At 41.0% G+C, this 19,296-nt stretch overlaps 1 protein-coding gene across 1 annotated transcript; it reads left to right on the forward strand.

Moving 5' to 3' along the window:
* Window positions 1-3,261: 3,261 nt before the first annotated feature.
* On the forward strand, window positions 3,262-19,068 carry DDX24 (DEAD-box helicase 24). The gene is made up of 9 exons (XM_080346249.1): window positions 3,262-3,386; window positions 3,713-4,454; window positions 7,466-7,843; window positions 9,502-9,655; window positions 10,042-10,557; window positions 12,679-12,754; window positions 13,354-13,542; window positions 16,014-16,147; window positions 17,903-19,068. Exons 2-9 carry the CDS (start codon window positions 3,731-3,733, stop codon window positions 18,132-18,134), a joined length of 2,403 nt encoding a protein of 800 aa, XP_080202375.1. The 5' UTR covers window positions 3,262-3,386; window positions 3,713-3,730; the 3' UTR covers window positions 18,135-19,068.
* Window positions 19,069-19,296: the final 228 nt, after the last annotated feature.

Genomic DNA, 19,296 nt, shown 5'->3' on the forward strand with positions numbered 1-19,296 from the left:
TGTAGTCCTAGGTTAAACAAGCTAAGCTCAGCATTTAGTCTTCACTCCTGAAACAGGCTCTTCATTCCTCTGACCACTCTAGCAGTCCCCTTGGCATTTGCTGCAGTTCAGCTTTACCTCTCTGGAACTGAGGTGATCAGAATACAGTATTGCAAATAAGCATTTCAGAGAAGTAATGCCTCCCATGAAGAATGGATATTTATACAGGAATTAATTTACCCAATATACATTGGCAGCTCACAGTTATCTTAGGATCAATTAATACATGAGGTCATTCTCATCCACAGTGATCTAAAACTAATTAACCCCCTTCTTAATCATATAAATTCTCACCATTAGCCTTAGCTGAATGGTGCTGGCCTTCGTATGAGTAAATTCATCCAATTACTCTGGTCCTTGAGGTCCTTTCAATCTGCTTGATATTGTAATTCCCCTCTGTATTAATAACTGTGTCATCAGTAAATTTAATATTGTATCACAGTTACTAATGAAATAAGATTAGTCCACAAGGCTTTAAGAAACTCTTTGAGTAAACTCTATATACCTAATAGGTTAATCTATCGATACACACACCAATGTGCTCCCCCAAATGAAACACGCCTTTCCCTTCCTTTTTAGCCAATTCCTTTCGACTCAAAGTTCCATCCTATTCTTTATTTTTAATTATTTTTCATATAAAAATATTTTTATGATATCCAGATAGACTAGACTAACTCTGTTTTTCTGCCCAGAAAACCAGTTACCCTGTCAATTGACATGACTCAATCTCCCTTTTCCCCTTTGTTAACCAATAAAGCCCTTTATTTTATTTCCCGTTATTTTCATAACTTCTTTTCTTGTTCTTCCCTTCAAAATACATTCTGAAGTATCTATTGCATCTCATTGCACTCACAATCATTGCAAATGTTTCCCTTGCTGTTCTTCAGTTACACAGAAAAATCTTCACCTTGATATATCTTTACCAAAGAATTTGAGAATAATCAATCTGCTTCTGCAAATTTTATTTTATTGTATATTAGGAAAAGCAAAAGAGATAAGTGGAAAAATGGCAAACTGGCAAAATTTTCACTTAAAAATTTAAATCTACACAACCTGGAACGAGAGATACTTAATGAAGGAATGCATAAATACTGCTGAGACTCCTCAATAAACTTGACCCTGAAGATACAGTCACGGTTCCTATCAGCACGCTAGCACTGCTGGTCATCGCTGTCTCTGGTTCAGTACTACATAAATAAGGTTTTCTTGTTGAAGTGTTAAAGCTACTGTTATCAAATCCTACTCCCTGAGCTCAGTTTGGGACTCTCACCAATTTCAACTCATTTCTTACAGAACACAAGGACAAAGCACAAAAGACTCTTATGAGAATATGAATTGGAAGCAAGTCCTCATGCTGTGCATTGACAGATCATTAAAAAAAAAAAAACAAACCTCAAAAAAGAACAACAAAAAAACAAACAAAAAAACACAAACAAACCAAACCAAAGCCCAAACCAAACAACAAAAAAAAACCGCACAAACCACAACGACCCTCCATTTTCCCATCTTCTCACAGAAACAAGAAGCACCTGCAGATACCACAGAGAAGGAATAATTGTAATTGCTGCTATAATTGCACCTTAATCTAAAGCCCTGGTCTCTATCTCCTAGAAACCTCCTGTGTTTTCGTCTCTTCGCCATGTCTCATAGCAAAAGCAGCTGTTCAGGGCATCTGCCAGTCTTTTAGAAGAAATAAAAATCTTCCATTATAATAGTATATAATTTATTACATCCTCTTCCTACACCAAGATCAAGCTGCAAAGAACACTTGATCACAGAAGAGAAAAAGTCATGCTGTGACCGCTGTAGTGTGATTGCTTCTATAGCTATTTGCAACTTCTCTCCATTACTTTACCCACAATACTCTTGTAAATGGGGAATAATAAAGAACACATTAACACATAAGGAAGCATGAATAACAAGTTTTTTATTGAATGAGCAATGCTGATGACATTCAACCTTAGCTGCTAATTTTAGAGTTGAAATTTAAGAGGCTCTTTATGCATTCTTTCTCGAATGAGATGTATTATGCACACAATAATACACAAATGATCTATAGGGATATTGACTATATTTTAAAAGAAAACTTTCAGTTGCAGGAAGGTAAACAAATTTTCCTATTCCTTCTTGTCACGGCTGCAGCAGTATGTCTAATCCACACTTTAGTATGCAAACAGCACCATAGCTACTAATGTACTTGTGAAACATAAATGCAATGCCTGATTAGAAAAAAGGTATGTCCTTTTCTATGCTGGTGAAGTAGCTGTCACGATCTCCATTGTCAGTCCAAGGGGCCGGCAAGCCACAGCCTGCTGTTGGCATGGTTTAAAAGACAGCTTACAGTAACAAGTCGATAGTAACACTAGCAAGCAGATGCTACTCTCCAGTAATCCAAAAACTGCAAAGAAGAGGGAGTACCCTCATTCCTTCATGTTAGTTGCTTATATGTTAGAAAGCTTGCATCCCTAAGCTCATTATGGCCTCAAGTTGCACCAGGGAAGGTTTAGATTGGATATTAGGAAACATTTCTTCATAGCTTGTGAAGGATGCAAGCAGGCTGCCAAGGAAAGTGGTTGAGTCACCATCCCTGGAGCTGTTTAAAAGGCGTGTAAATGAGGCTCTGAGGGACACAGTTTCATGCTAGAGTTAGGTTCTGGTTGGACTCGATGATCTTAAGGGTCTCTTCCAACCGAAATGATTCTATGATCAGAGCCAAACACAGGAGTCCAGAGCACCGTTAGGGCGCTGTCAGAACCCCTGCGTTCAGGCCTTGCTGAGCAACAGCCCGCACCCGGCACGCACGGTCCGTTACCTCGGGGAGCAGCCGCAGACACCGCCGGCTGCACAGCGCCTCAGCACGGCCCGGCCAGCACCGCCGCCCCCGGCCCGCCGGCTCGGGGAGGGACCAGCCGAGGCAGCGGCTGCCCGGAGCCACCCCCGCCACGGGCGGCGCGGAAACCCGGTCGCTACCGCGGGGACTCGCCCTCGAGCCCTTCGCTCCACAGGGCCAGCAGCCCGCCCCACCCGGCCCGCAAAGAACGGGCATACCCGGGGCCCCCCCCAGGGCCGGTGACCCGGAGGGGCAGCCTGAGAGACAAGGACCGAGCCGCCCCTCCCCAGGGCTGCCAGCGCCCTCGGCAGGGCAGCGCTCCCCCCGTTATGCGCATGCGCGGGCCCGCTCCGCCCACATCCGCGGCGCTCGCGGGCGCTGCGCAGTGACGTCACACAGTAATGGCGGCGCCCGCGAGCGCACGAGGCGGCTGTGGGTAACGGCTGCCGGGGTCGGTCGGTTGTTCGCTGCCCCGACTGTCTGTCTGTCCCTCGCTGTTCTAGGGCCGCAGAGCGCGGTAAGCGCCAAAGGGGGTGCGGGGAGCCTCCCGCGGGCCCGGGCAGGTGTCCGGAGCTGCCGCGCGGGGCCCCTGGCGGGTGGTGCTCGGGCAGGCGGGGCGGGAGCTCTTCGCGGCCTGCGGGGGTTTATTCCGGCGATTTTAGTTTTACCCCGAAGCTGTTCCAAAGGCGAGGCTGAAAACATGACATGCTGGTCTTATATTTAAGGCTATTCATGATATTTTTCCCAGATTTAAAAAAATAAGCCTTGTGTTCTTGTGTGTTTGAATATCATCAATATAATCCTTATTCATTTTATCTAATGCTCTTCTTTTTTACTCCTCAGTTTCTTTTTAGGTAAAAAATGAAGATGAAAAAAGGAAGGAGATTTAAATCTCCCTTTAAAATGAAACAAAAAGGCATTGAAGTAATAGGGAAATGGAAAACTGTGCAGATTGACCCCAACCTGTTTGCTGATGAGGAGTTTAAAGACATTGTGTGCTTGGAGGAACTCACAGAGTACAAACTAGTAAGTTCTTCCAAAGTGGGGAAAGTAAAAGATAATAAGAGAAAAGCTGAGAGTATTTCAGAAGAACACACCGAGAAGGAGGAAGAACTTGTCATCCCTCCCAAAAAGAAAAAGAAAAACAAAGATTTGAGGAGCAAAACATATAAAAGCAATGATTCTAATGCAACAGAAATTGGTGTGCCAGTTGATAAAGAGGCAAAGTGTAATGAAATAATTGAAGTGGCAAATCTGGAGGACCAGGGACATGTGGCTGAGAGCACTTCAAGCACAAAAGATGCTCCAAAGAAAAAGAAGGCAGCTAAAAATAAGGGTTCTCAGGCTCAAGAAGCTCTTCCATCAATGACTACTTCTAAAAAAGTTAAAAACTGGACAACAGAAGTTTTATCTGCCTCAACTGATCACAAAGCTGATGTTTCTGCATGGAAAGACCTCTTTGTACCTGAGCCAGTGTTGCAGGCCTTGAGCTACCTGGGGTTTAGTGCTCCAACTCCTATTCAAGCCTTAGCCTTGCCTTCTGCCATCCGGGATAATATGGATGTTCTTGGTGCTGCAGAAACAGGTACAGATCCTTTAAACTTGTTGTATATGCTGGGAGCTTCCCATCTCCCCTCTTTAAATGCAGGTTATTGTTACGGGTTTTTATATGTAGCAGAAGAAGCATTTGTACATAGAAGAGCTTGTATTTTCTGCATATCCAATATATTAGTAATGATTCATTGTGAAGCAGCTTACAAACACAGGACATTCCATCTATACAGTAAAGCACAGTGTGCAAAGCTTTGAAGTCTCAATGATTTTTTTATGCTTTGTTGTTTCTCAAGTTGTTTCCTGTTTTGAGAACTGTAAGGTGATACACTGCAACGGGCAGAATCATTGAAACAGAGTGATGTTCCAGCAGTAAATTCTGTGGATGTCCCTGTGCTGAGGCAAAGCCAAGAACTAGGTTCCTCTAAACATACAGTACTAGCTTGGAGTGGTGAATAAATACTGAGCACGGTGTGAGGTGTTGTGGATGTGGCCTAGGCCTTTGTTGTAGCAAAAGAGGCCCACCTTGTGCCCTGTCTCTGGGCTTGGCTTGTATGTTGTTACCAAACCTTCTCGTGGCTTGTGCTTGAAGTATTACCTTGGTTCATTAACTGCAGAGGTACTGTCTCTTGTCCAGCTTGTGATCAACTCATACCTTTGTCTTTGGGCATTGCTAGCCTTTGTGAAATTTGTTATCGCTTATTTTTTACTTAAACAACGCTGTGAAGTCGCAGAGCATTATTTTGCCTTTAACTTTTTTTGCTGCTCATGTCTTTGAAGTTTTGTCTCTTCAGCAATGCAACATTTTTTTCCCTATAAAAACTAAAAATAGGAAGCACAATTGGAAGCTGCATTAGTTTAAAGGCTTCCTTTGCATTCTTTTCATCTGTTCCAGTTGCCTTATCTTACTGCTTGTCTTGTAAAGCCATTTACTGCTCTTGAACATGAAGCTATAGTAACTAATAAGTTATGCAGTCATTTGCATTTTTATTTTAATTAGAAGTTAGGCTGGCACTATTAGGTTTAATAAGATTAGAAAACCCTGCAGGGACTGTTTTTGAAAATGGAACTGAAAATTTAAGTGGTGTTTTTGTGCTGCAAAAAAGTGACATTTTATCAGTGCTGGAAAACAAATCCTTCTCTAGCTGCAGAATGGAAAGCACAATTGGTAGCAGGTTGTGTTGTTGCTGTCTAATTTTGCATAACCCTGAACTAGCAGGACTGTGTTCTGCTCTATTATTATTTCATGAAAGAAAGCCAGGTTCTCTCCAGAGAGTCCAGTGGGTCATCAGTGTTCCTGTAGAAACTTGAGAGAAGATGTGGGTGCTTGTCTGTTAGGAAGTGTTACAGCTTGGAGAGGCTGGAACTCTCCAAATCTTTTTTCTACGTCCTACAGCTTCCCTTAGCATTGGGCCTGAGGGAGGAAGGTGACAGGTGAAACAACTGTTTTTCTTCCATTTTTGGTAGCTACATAGGGGAGAATAGCAAGATTTTGATCCTGTAGATCCCTGTGGAGATCAGATACAGGGAACATCAAGGCTTGTTGTTTTTACAGTGGATCTAACCAGTTCTGTGCATTGCCGTGTGGAAGTAGTGAAGTTTTTGGTTAAGGAATCAAATTTGATCTCTGTAAAATCTTACAGTATAAAACTGTTTAAAAGCACATGAAATAGCTTGAGCTATAGTGTCTGAGGGTACCTTTTCTCCAGGCTTTACAGGCCTGGTTGTGGTATGTGGTCAATGTGTTGTGAAGATAACATGCCCTGTGAGGTGATTATTTGCTTAATTTGTGGGGGAATCTAATGCCTGCAGAATAGTCCTGATTATCACAGCTATAATCTGCCTGGGTGCAGAACTGATATTTGCACCAGCCAAATTGCAGTACATTTAATTCAAAATCAGCAGTGTTCTTCACCTTAAAAACAAAAATTCTGGTAATACAGAATCTTATTGTGTAAATGCTCTGCAAATGCAGATCATAAACTTTTTTTGCTTCAAGTGCATAAGTCGGAAGAGACTTCCTAGACATTCAGAAAGGTGGGAAGTGGATATGAGGAGACTGCAGCCATATTGGTCAGGATACTGGGCTTAGCTTTTTATTAACTAATATTAAGGTTCTTTGCTAAACAGGCAAAATGCTCTGTTGCTGAATTTGACAAATCATTATGGGTTTATGATAGGACAGACTGCGCTTAAGGAATTGAGATGTGATTTCCAGAGAACTGTTCCCCAGCAGTGGCCTGTTACAAGAGTGGTGTGATAGTGTCTTGTGTTCTGGATGCTGCTTTTGTGATTGATGAACTGGTATTCATGAGAACCTTAACTGGGGTGGATGTACTACCAGGCTTCTCCTAACGTCTTTATTAGTGTCAGGTAGTTCAGAAAGGAATATGCGGCAGGGATGTGACTTGCAGTTTGGCACAGTGAACCCGTGAAATTAAAGTTGGAGAGTAGTTTTGTATTTGACAGCGCCTCTCCAAAGTGGTTTATTTGTTTTAAATCACATTTATGTGTTTTGATTCTAAAAATGTGAGCTGGTAATAGATCAGAAAATTAGACAGTGGAATATTTCAAAATATAGTTTATTTGAAAGTTCTAAACACAGTACTGTAAATTGTAGATGGAAACAAATCCTTGAAGTACATTCCAGTTTGCCCTTGGCCTCATTTACTATTCCTTTATTTTGAGAACATTGATCAGAACTGTCAATTAGGGCATGGTATTCTCCTTACGGGCATACAGTTCTTTAAAAATATCTTGGCTGAAACTGCAGCTTTTAAAAACCATTTTCAGAACAAATGAATCTGCCTGACCTGCTAGAGATTGGAAAAATACCTGTTCCTCAGGAAGTGTGCTATTGGTGACCTCAAGGCAATGTATAAAGGGAACAGGAGAAAAGATGGTATTGCTGCAACTTTCTGGTCTTCTAAAGATCAAGAGTTTGCATCTGTTACAACTGTATGTTTTAAGAACGGTGTGTGATTCGCTGTTACTTTTGTCATATTTTCAATATGGTCTGGTTTTTTTGTGGTGTTTTTTTTTTAGGAAGCGGCAAAACGCTTGCATTTGCAATTCCGATGATTCACTCTGTGCTGCAGTGGCAAAAATCAAATAGCTCAACAACAAGAAATCACAGCGTTCCTAAAGAGTCCTATCAGCATCAGGATGAAACAAGATGGGAAAATGAGGATGAAGCAGAAAAACTAATCCATCAGCAGGTTGAATACAGTGAGGATGAAGATGATACATCTTTCACAACAGGCTGTGTGAAGGTGCTCGAAAATATTGAATTTGATTCTGGTGATGAGACACACACTGTTGGCTCCCATAAAAAGAGACCTCTTTTAGGACTGGTCCTTACCCCCACAAGAGAATTAGCTGTACAAGTAAAACACCACATTGATGCAGTTGCAAAATTCACAGGTATGTAGACCTCATGGGCCATGTCCCAGATTATGCTGGGTTTGGATCTTGGCATCGGTGCTGAGGCAGAATGTGTGCCATGGTTTCTTCTTCATAAAACTGGGGTGGCTTTTGAAGAGTTAAGGTTCGCAGTCATTAGTATTTGAGAAATGCATTAGGATTCTTCAGTGAGATGCATAGGGAAGTGAACAGTTAATGTGAGATATTTTGTTTTTAAATATTTGTGCCTTCAAATAGCTATTGACTTGTGCTTCAGCAACACAGAGTCAGTACTAGATACTCCACCACAGCTTTGTCCTGGTTTTGTATGATGTAAGATATGTATAGAAAATGATCTTATTATTTATATATGTATATTTTTTTCATAATTTCCTTTTTTTTGACAGATGTTTTGATCTATATAGATAATACATATAGAAATAATTTTGCTTTATCAAAAAAAGAAAATGTGCCCATATATTTTAAGGGCAGAAGGCATTTCTGGATTGTCTGATTAACCTCCTACAGCAGTCAGGACACTGCACATTGCTGGGTAACGTGTCTGATGAAAGCAATTCCATTCTGTTCCTTTCTCTTCCAAACCAGAGGTCAGCACATCTGTTAAGTGAGTGAGGGTGTGAAACAGTTCAAGAGGGGGAGAACATGGAAGCAACTCCTCACTTCTCCAACAGTAGTAATTGTTTATTGAAGAGGATATGTAGTGCAGTGTAGTGCTTTTAAGCATGTCTTCCTTTGGTGTCTATACATCCTGCTGTGCTCATCAGTCTACAGCTGATTACATGGCTAATTTTAACTCCTAGGATGAAATAATCAATTTATGTCAGCACAGTCTTGATACGAGCAGTGCTATTTGTATGTAAAAATCTGCTGCGCAAGTGATGTATAGTTGCTGCGGCAGAAGAGAAAATGTGTTTTGATATGGGCTTGCTTTGTTGTCTCAAATTCACTTTGAAACAAATCCCCTCCTGGAAGCAGGGGGTTCAACAAGTTGTAGGGAAGAGGGACCTGTGGTAGCTGGTATACTGGAGGAATCTTGCACAGTAGCATTGAGTTTGTATGGGCCATTGGGTTCTTTGAAGAAGTAGGGTAAAATAAGCCACGTGTTGATTCTGTGCTTACAAAGCTAAACTTTTAGTACCTAAGCAAATTGGTTAAAGCTGACTCAGGGTCTCTGTGCTGCTGTGCAGTCCAGAGAATCATTAATTGGGAGGGAGCATTCTTGTTAGGATTATTTTGTAGCAAGTGAGCCGTTATTAGCAAGACAAGCATTTCTCAGTCCTATTCTTGGAGGGGCCTGCTGATTACTCGTAACAGGAACTTGCTTGTTCACGCAAATTTAATTGACAAAACATGAGATTCTGAAGTACGGGTAAACAAAGCCAACAGCTATGGAGGACATAAGTGATTCTTCCTGCTATTGCAAGACAGATGTACTAAATGAAAGACTACTTTAGTTTTGGTGTCTAATGAGGATTTCTCTTTAAAATCGAGGGCATTGCTGCATGATCAGTGTTATGTAAAACCCCATAAGTTTCCTGGACAAAATGCTTGCTGAAAATTGTGGTATAGACTTTTAAAAGTACTTCTCTGAGTGGAGGTATGTAAGGACATTCACTGATAAACTAGTGAGATTAGAAACTATTATTTATCTGTTCTAGGCATTAAGACTGCAATTCTAGTTGGAGGCATGGCTGCGCAGAAGCAAGAACGTGTACTGAATCGAAAGCCAGAAATTGTAATTGCAACACCAGGCCGTCTGTGGGAGTTAGTTAAAGAGAGACACCCACATCTTTCAAATCTTCGGCAGCTCAGGTAAACGTGCCTTTTAGATTGACTACTGGATACTGAACTGGGCGTCACTGCATGCTGATTACGTTTACTAACTGATTAAATGATTTAAACTATGTAAGGTCAGTTATTTTTTTGTTAGAGTGTTTTATTGAAATGCACAGTGGTTATATTGATGGAGGAGACTGTCAAGTAAAGCCAGTAGCAAAAAACCACATTTTTTCATTAGAGACCTGTTTTTTCAAAAAACCGTGGAAGGCTCCTGTAGCTACCCCAGCACACCTGGTGTTCCTTTGGGCTTTACATGCAGAACTTTCCTTAAGTGTTTAGCAGGAAAAATTATTTTGAAGTCTATCACATTTGTATTATCAGCACGAGTGGATTTTTACTGTGTGTTTTCTATTTGACAGGTGCCTTGTGATTGATGAAGCAGACCGAATGGTTGAGAAAGGTCACTTCGCAGAGCTGTCTCAGCTGCTGGAAATCTTAAATGATTCACAGTATAACCCTCAACGACAGACTTTTGTTTTTTCTGCCACTTTGACTTTAGTCCATCAGACTCCCACAAGAGTTTTACAGAAAAAGAATGCTAAAAAGATGGACAAGAAGACCAAACTAGAATTGCTAATGGAAAAAGTAGGAATAAAGGGCAAATCCAAAGTGATAGACTTAACAAGGAAAGAGGCTACTGTTGAGACTCTGACAGAAACCAGAATTCACTGTAATACAGATGAGAAGGACTATTATCTCTATTACTTTCTTCTTCAGTATCCAGGAAGAACCATGGTCTTTGCAAACAGCATAGACTGTGTAAAACGCCTCAGTTCTCTCCTCACAATCTTAAATTGCGATCCTCTTCCTTTGCATGCCAACATGCACCAAAAGCAAAGGCTGAAAAACCTGGAAAGGTTTGCTGAGCGAGACAAGTGAGTTGATTTTCTAATTCCTAGTAGAGAAAAAAAGAAATAATGTAAAATGTAGTGAGGAAAGGAAACAGCTCTGTTAGAATAGGAGCAGGTTGGGGGAGTTAGTTGGGGACGCGAGTTCCCCATTCATGAGCCCAGGTTATTAACGATTATGGATGAGTTTTCATGGGGTGGTTGAGGTGATGAACTGGAGCAAGTTCAGTGGAAGGACACCAAGATGGCCAAGAAGCACTTGCTTTGGAATGGGAGGGTCTGAGGGCACTGAATTTGTGACAGCTGTGAAAAAGATTTTTGTAGGGACCTTGTGTCAGTCCTCTGATATCTTAAAAGGTTATCAAGAAGACGGAGTCAGGCTCTTCACAGTGGTGCATGGTAGGAGGGTGAGGAGTAATAGGTGCAAATTGAAACAAGGGGTTCAGGCTCGATATGAAAAGAAGGTTTTTGTTTATGAGGACCATCAGGCACTGGAACAGGCTGCTTGTTCTTGGATGTTTTCAAGGCTCAATTGAATAAAGCCCTGAGCAACCTGGTCCAACCTTATAGCTCATCCTGTTTTGAGGAGGAGATTGGACTAGAGACATCCTGAAGTCCCTTGGAACCTGAATTATCCTGTGGTCTGGCAGCTCATTGCTGCTGAAGAAGCTGTCACTTGCCCTGTTTTCAGCTGTTTGCTTTTATAACTGCCCTACACACCTCTCTGCCCCTGTGCCTCCACACTGCAGCTCATTTGATCCTTCTGTAAGTTCTTTCATCTCGCTAAGGCATCAGAAAAATAACCACTTTTTGATGGGTTAGGGTTTTCAGGTGTAGTTAGGTGAAGTAGGTTCCTGAGGGTCAAGGTATCCTAGAGCAATGCAAGAGAAGAGCTGTCTGTGCCTTTCAGCAGCAGTGGACAGTCAGGTTTGCCTGGGCAGGCCTGTCCTGCCATTTGAAGAATTATTGTTTCCTGCTGGCTTTAGGATGACCTTTGGGAGGAGGTCGGTGTTCTCAGTACTTCCATAATCCAGAAGCCCCACAGTTCAGTCCTGCGGTGAAGTGCTTGTATGCTGTCTGACTGTGTGGGTATTTGTACCTTGGTACTGGACTCAGGCATGGAGAAGAGGCTGAATTGCCGTGATGTATCCACAGTATTGCTTGGCAAAACATACTACTGGTAGCACTGATATAAGCCAGATGGGGCCTTCTCCAACTGCAGATTTCCAAGGCAAGAAGAAATCTATAATACCATCTATCACATCCTCCTGCAGATTGCAAACCAAGAATTTTCTCTATTGATGTCTGCTTTGAACCTTGTAGCAATAGGGTATGCAGTAAGATGTCATAAAATCTGAACGCATTCCTGTTACCTACAAGTAACTCGGTTGCGGGGAGATTTTTTTAAAACAAATTGTTTCATATGCTAGGCAGACTTTCTCTGTTTATATAAAAGAATGACTTTTTTGAGTAGTTCTTCATTTCCAGGGGTAAGCAGAAATACTAATTGTTAGAACAGAATACCCCCCTTATATTTCTAGCTTTTGATTTACTGAGAAAATTTATTTGAATGCCATTTGGTAGAATATATTTCAGCCTCAAATGCTGTTAATTAAATCTATAATGTTAATAATGCAATTTTTCTCAACTGGAGAAACTTGTAATAACCCATCTGTCCTGCCAAAAGATCAACTGTGGTTTTAATGGTATGATCGTATCAAGCTAAAGGTAATTTTAAAGCCAACCTGGGTAGAGCACTGAAAAATGTAATGAAAGGGAGCATACCCCCCTGCCAAGTGGTTGGATTTAGGTCATTGAACAGTGATTTGCATTAGCGTTCCTGTGAATTGGGAGAGAATAAAAGCTTAGGAAAACAGGATCCAGCAAGGTAGTGAACTTCTTTATTGGAAGCAAAACAGACCTGTCAAAGGTAATATTTGCATTTTTTACTTTAAGAATTGCTGTTTCAATGCTGCCTCTGATGTAATATTGGGTCGTTTTCTATAAGGGAAAACAAATAGCATATTTCCAGCAGATGATGTAGTACAAATCTGTTCCTTAAATAGCTGTGGTAGAATTCCAGGTCGCTGTATTTTGTGTTTCTTGGCAAATGGTTTACTCTTCAATTTTATGTTATCACTTTCTCAGCTGTGTCCTCCTGACAACAGATGTTGCAGCTCGTGGTCTTGATATTCCCAACGTGCAGCATGTCATCCACTACCAGGTTAAATATTTTTAATGTTTTTACCATTACTGTTTTGGTTTTGAAATAAGCTTTTGCTGATCCAAACCCTGAATGCTATAAAACTTTGATTCTTGGTCCTGTATATAGTATAGTCCCAAGTACAGAGATTTAATCATTATTAATTTAGCTCTCCTTAGTGCTCGGTACTTAAGGATCTCATTGCTGCAGTGGCTGACTGTGGTAGGTAGCACTTCATGAAAGTGTGATTACATATGAGAAAGGACATAATAGCTATGATTCTCCTTGCTTTTTGCTTAACTTTGATATCCAAAGGTGTCAATTGACTCTGCCCTATAACTCTTTTCTGAGGACACATAGAATTTTTTCATACTTTGCAAATGAAATGGCAGAGGGTCAGAAGTTAGGAGAGACTTACAAAAGGTTATGCAAGGAACAGTACTGGCCCGGAGAAGAAAAAGTGTCTCCAGACATTATCTTTTACTTTACTTTCAGCTGTGTTACATGCAGTGTACCATGTGTATTTAAAACCTAATATTCTCTGGCAACTTCTTGGCCAAAGCATGACAGGCTGCTGCTAGCTTTCCATGGCCAGCTTCATGTTTTTTCCAACTTTGCAGGTCCCTCGTACTTCTGAGTTGTATGTACACAGAAGTGGCAGAACAGCCCGGGCTGCCAATGAAGGCCTTAGCCTATTGCTGATTGGCCCTGATGACTTGATCAATTTTAGGAAAATTTATAAAACATTGGAGAAGAGCGAAGAGCTGCCATTTTTCCCAGTTGATACCAAGTGCATGACTTCTATCAAGGTAAAGAAACAACAATCTCTTTACAGCATGAATAGTTGCTTGCTTACTTATGTTACTGCCTTGTCCAGTACATTCTTTCTAGGTTTCAGATAAAATTTACTCTTCAGGACCTGGGTTTAAAAATTAAGTTAATCACACTTTATCTTTTTTTTAGAAATATTTGTGTTTTCTCCTCAATAACTAGCCTGAAAAAGGTGTTCAAACATAAATGTCACTTACATTTTTCTTACATGTTGTTATGTAAAGCTTCTCCTGACTAGATTCCAAAAACCAGTACAGAGAAGTTGGCTGGGGAGCTGGGGTGGCTCTGTTAGGTAAAATGAGTTGCTAAAGCTTCTTGTGTTAGGAACAGACTAGAGAACAGTAGCAGGTCCAGGGATGTTCAGTGGTCTTCATCTGCCTCTTTTCAGCTGAAGTAGTGAGTTATCTGCTTTCCTAAAAGTTCTTATACTGCGAGGCCACAGCTGCCACTGAACTCTGCGAAACCAGGTGTTTTTCCTTTTTTTAAGTTATTGCCCATTTTAAGGAGAATTCAGTCATTCAATAACTCACAAATAAACAACGGTTGGAATTTACAAAACAATATATTTTAGAAAGCTTCTAGTCACCGCAGATTTTCTACTTCTCAAATAAGAGGCTGTTTCATGTCTCAGCGTTTTCCTGGCAGTTAGGGTGACATCTGCCTTGTACAAATGGAACATATTTAAATATTGCATTTGAAAGGAATCCAGCTGGGATTGGAGTGTCTGAATATTGCACAGTCATTGAGAACAGGAGAAAAATGCAAGTAGTCAGATAATGCAACAGATACCTTCCATGTGGTATTCTGGTTCATGCTCATCCAATTCACTTGGACTGAGCCCAGGGTCCACCTCAGTGGCAACAGGGGTATTCTCAGCTTGCAAATAACATCAGCACGTTTCAAAGCCCAGGCTTGCTGCAAATGGACTATTTAGCATGATCTTTTTTCAGGAGGTGAAGCTTTCTGAAAGAGGAAGAAAATCAAGGAAATGCTTCCACAGACTCATTTTTCCTCTCTTGGTAGTAACACAGAGAATTTGATTAATGTTTTTTTTTTTCATCTCCCCCCACCCCCCTTCCACCTGCCAAATGTTTCTGGTTACTGAAAGAAATCTGTTGTTTTTAGAGTGTTTCTTCAGAGGTCCCTTCTGTGTTTCTTGATGAGTAGTTCTTGGCTCTTATCATGCTCTGTCAATTAATGGGCAAATGAATATTGTTTCCACACTTAAATTTTCCTGCCACTATCTCATGATCTTCTCTCCTATACGTAATAGTGCTCCTCTCCCCAGAAAAAGATGTCTTTGTAATTGTAATTAAAGGACTCCAGCCTCCTAGGCCCTTCACATGGTCAGGTCTCTTTTGCACTTTGCCCTGGGCTTAATCACAAAGCCACTGTCACTGGGACTAATTTCTGCTGGTTCTTTATGTCTATCCCTTTGGCACGCTCCTTCACTGGTTCTGCATGTCTTTCTTACAGTTCAGGAAAAGTCTGAAAGGATTTCGCAGTGGAGAAGAATAGAATTGGTGAACCAGAGTAGAGACAAAGAGGACTCAAGTTTTACAAAGATGGAAAAACTATTTAAAATTTCTTGTAATGATCTAAAAAGTGACTGACTTGTTTTATTAGTCAACTGCATGTTTAATTTCCTCTCTGTCTGCGTGTTAATTATCCTGGCAGTTCTGGCTGGTGCTCTTACTGTGTAGCAGCAGACTGTTCCCTTGGGGTGGTCTGGGCATCCTGTACAAGGTTTGTTTTGTGCAACCGCAGGAACATTCCGAACAGCAGAACTTGCTGCTGGGTTGATTACTATTTACTGTCAGTGCAGATTTCCTTTCCGTAATGAATTAGTTATTTAAGACAGCTTGGCCCAGCTGGAAGGCTGCAGGTCATATTACGTTTGCTGGACATCTTTCTTCCACCTCTGTGCAGCTGGGAAGAAGGACAGGACATTTTGTCCTGTGCCTAGACAAGATCCAGGTGTGTTTCTGAAAACATGAGTCGCTCCTTCCATATGGCCTTGCATGAGCCGACTTCTTCAGAGTGGGGTGAAGCCAACGCTGCCCCTTATTGCTGAGACCAGTAACTTTAAGATCAGCTGTACTGTGTAAATATGTAAATTAAGAATGATTGGTATCTGAATCATTATTTGTCCTTGACTTTTTTTAAGTGTTTGCAATGGTGCGTTTAAAGGATAAGGAGTTAACATTCAGGCATATTTAATAGTTGACATTATTTAGAAGCCAGATTCTATCATAGATCTGAAGAAGGAAAACACTTTAGCAAATGATGAGGTTTGTTTATTAAGTGAGGCATCTGTGGGACACCAGGAGGGAACAAAAGTGTCTCTGCACCTTAGTTGCATTGTTTTGCATACTCTCAAACACTGATTCTGCTAAAGTGTCCCATGTTTAAACCTGATCATCATGTCTGAAATGTGCTTTTGTTGCAGGAACGGATGAATTTGGCACGGCAGATTGAGAAGGCAGAATTTTTCAACAGTCGGGCAAAGCAACACGACTCCTGGCTCCAGCAAGCTGCAGAGGCTCTTGAGGTTGATCTTGATGATGACATGTTTATGGGCAAGTAGAAATGCTTGTTTATGGATATACTTAGTTGACCCCATAGCACTGGTGTCTAGAAGTGGCTTCTTCACCATGGCAGAGAAATTCTTAAAACCTGCAGGGCAGAAGGGGAAGGAAAGTAATGTCAGTACTTAGTACATGGTACTGCTTGTGTGTTTGGGATGATTGCACAGTAGATAGTGCTGGACCTGAGGGAATGAGGTGTGACAATTCTAGCAAGTCACAGACAAGTCCACGTGTTGTAGAACAAAAACTGTTTAGTTTCTGGGAAACGTTTTAGGGTGATCTAACAGCCCAGTATATCCTGCTTCAGCCTTGTCCCCTCTGTGTCAAAGAAAAAGCTGTTTCTCCCCTTTTGCTTTTCTCTCCCACCCCCCTGTAGTCAGGCAGCAGAACAGGAACCTGACAGCTCTGTGTGGGAACACCCAGGAAGCTCCAGCAAACACCAAAAATTATATGAGCCTTATGTAGGTTGAGTTGTGTGGGCTAAATGGCCAATGTTATATTCAAGTTGCTGAGGTTTTTGTTGGTGTGTTAGAAGTAAGTAATTTCTTTTATTTTTAAAATTGAACGTTCAGCAGGCTGTGCCTGAGAGAATATGTAGGGCTGTGCAACTACAGGTGCCTATTAGTTCAAGGCAGTGAAGTTTTGCACTGCTGAGATGTGCTATAAAATGCCACATTATGTTCAAATTTTAGGACGTATGATTTCCTTCCAGTTCTTTGAAGGCATGCTGAGTACGGGTGCTGCCTGGGTCACTTCAGCTTAAGCTGTCTGTAGCCTGTTAGCTGCTAAATATGAAGATGCCTTGATTTTGAAGCACGTTCAGATTTTTTTTTTTCTTTATTCATGGCTGGACTAGTTTGTTCACAGCCACTTTGCAAGCAAACACTAATCGTCTCTGTCCAAACTGTTCAGGAGTGCTCTCAGATAATTAGCACTCTGCCGTTTTGTTTTGACATAATCTGAGTATGCTGTGCTTTGAAATTACTTTCAAAACAGCACATCCAGTCCAAGTAAGTTGCAGCTCTCAAGTGAAGCACTTGGTAATTGCCAGCCGGAATCTTGCCAGATTCATGCTTTAAAATGTATTTGGTCTCTGATTCTTCCATAGCTTATTGTAGACCAATTAAAATCTCAGCAATTTCTCCCATAAATGCCTCTTACACATTACGAAGGATTTAGTAATGTCCTTTCAATTTACCTTACAGCAGCCTTGACTTATTCCTCCAGTTCAGGCCTTTGACCATATTAACTATCTCCAGTGTTTTTTAGGCCCTTCTTTCTTCTATGTTATTAAATCTGAGCACCTCATGGGGGTTTTTTAATGTGTAAGGAAGAAAGGGTTTCCTGTTTTACAGGTGCTGAAATGAGGCATGCAGAAAGTAACAAAATAGAAGCAGCTTTTGCCTGAGCTAGAAGTCCTGAGTTAACCCCTTATCTTCTGGACCCCTTTTCCTTTTGTTCTCAAGTCTGTTCTGGGTTGAGAGCTATCTGAATGATTTAGCAGAATGATACCTGGGGTATAGTTACTCAGTAGTTAGGATTCTTCTTGATCTTGTTATCTCGTGGACAGCCTAGGTGACCTGAAAGTGTCACAGATGACTGGAAGACTTTATGGAAGTTCAGTGACCTTGTTAGAGAGAGAAAGATGAGATGAACATCTGCCGCTAGCACTGTAGAAGCCTGGTGAAAGAGGCCAATGCAAGTTCTTTTCTTGTAACATTCTGTATCTTTGATTTCTGCCCCAAGGAAGAAAAGCTAGTGAGCAAGAAGAAAGCCAGAAGCAAAAGATGCTGAAGGGGATGAAAAAACAACTAAAACATATGTTGTCCCAGCCACTGTTTAAAGTCCTTATGAAAACCAAGTACCCAACACAGTCTGGAAAACTACTGCTGCCTCAGACGTCAGCGAGCATTTCAGAATCTGCTCTGGGTACCGTGTCCAAACAACAAGCCAAGAAGAAGAAATCAATAAAACTAAATTAGATAACTGAGCAAGATCACTTAGTGCGACGGAAGCAAAGACAATCCTTATCCAGGCTGTCAGTGCTTATGGAGGAACTCGGCTAGAAGACACGTAGTGTCAGAGGATGTTGCCTGTGTCTTGGTTGTACAGGCACAAAGCAAAATGTTGATTTAAAGGGCTCTATTAGTATGTGGTTAGTTACTGTTGAATCTTGTCTTGGATCTTGTTTTCTTACATTCTTACTTATTTGTTCTAATTCTCTATATTGATAGAAGTTAATTTTTGAAATAGTTCTGTTTATTTTTCCTTTTTGTGAGAAGGGTTAAAGATACTGAGTAAAATTCACCGTGGGCATACTCTAATGAAAAAACTTGATTTGAATTTTAATGTCCTTAAAGGCCGGGGAAGGTAGGCCGTGTACAGTCTGAGTACAATCTGAGCAGGTTGTAATGGGAAGTTTGGCTTTTACTGCAGCCAGTTCAGTGAGAAGGGCAGCAAACATAGGCAGTGTTACCAGCAAGTCTCCAATTCCAGTTATGAAAATCTCTCCCAATTTTCTTTCTACTCTGATAATATTTCTCTGTTCTGTTCTCTACTGGGTCTTAATTCCCTAAGTTCTCTGCTAATATGTTTTAGAATGTGCAAAAAAAGTCAAGGTGGCAATGGGCCTGGATGGACCTTGGGAGATGTATACATTTTTGAGAAGTGTTGTTGCTCAGTGTTTTATTAATTGATATTTGGAGTTAAGTCTGTATTTGGAAACATGTTAGAACCATGATGTTTGCTTTAATACAAAGATGATTATATTGCAGAATGCTACTTTGAAGAATGCTACCTGATAATTATGCTTTTAAATAATTTTAACCTGACCCGTGAAAATAGTTTTTAAAGCTATTTTTAAAAATAAGATATCAGAAAAATGCATTTTGAATTTTTGTTGAATTATATCTGCTATAAACCTCAAGGCCTATGTCTGTTTTCTATCATGTGGGTTTCTGAATTGCTCGTTGCTGATGCCCTTTGCACATAGCAGGCAGGGAAAGGGGAAAAGCGTCCAAAAGGTAAGACATAGCAGTGGTGAGAGCACAGGGAACCTTCATCTGCCAGCTCTACATCAGGCTGAGTTTTTGTGTCTCATACAGTATAGAACCAGAGTCATTGCCCTGACAGGAGGCATCAATT

The sequence above is a fragment of the Nesoenas mayeri genome (genome assembly GCF_963082525.1).
Source record: "Nesoenas mayeri genome assembly, chromosome: 5".
Lineage (NCBI taxonomy): Eukaryota > Metazoa > Chordata > Aves > Columbiformes > Columbidae > Nesoenas > Nesoenas mayeri.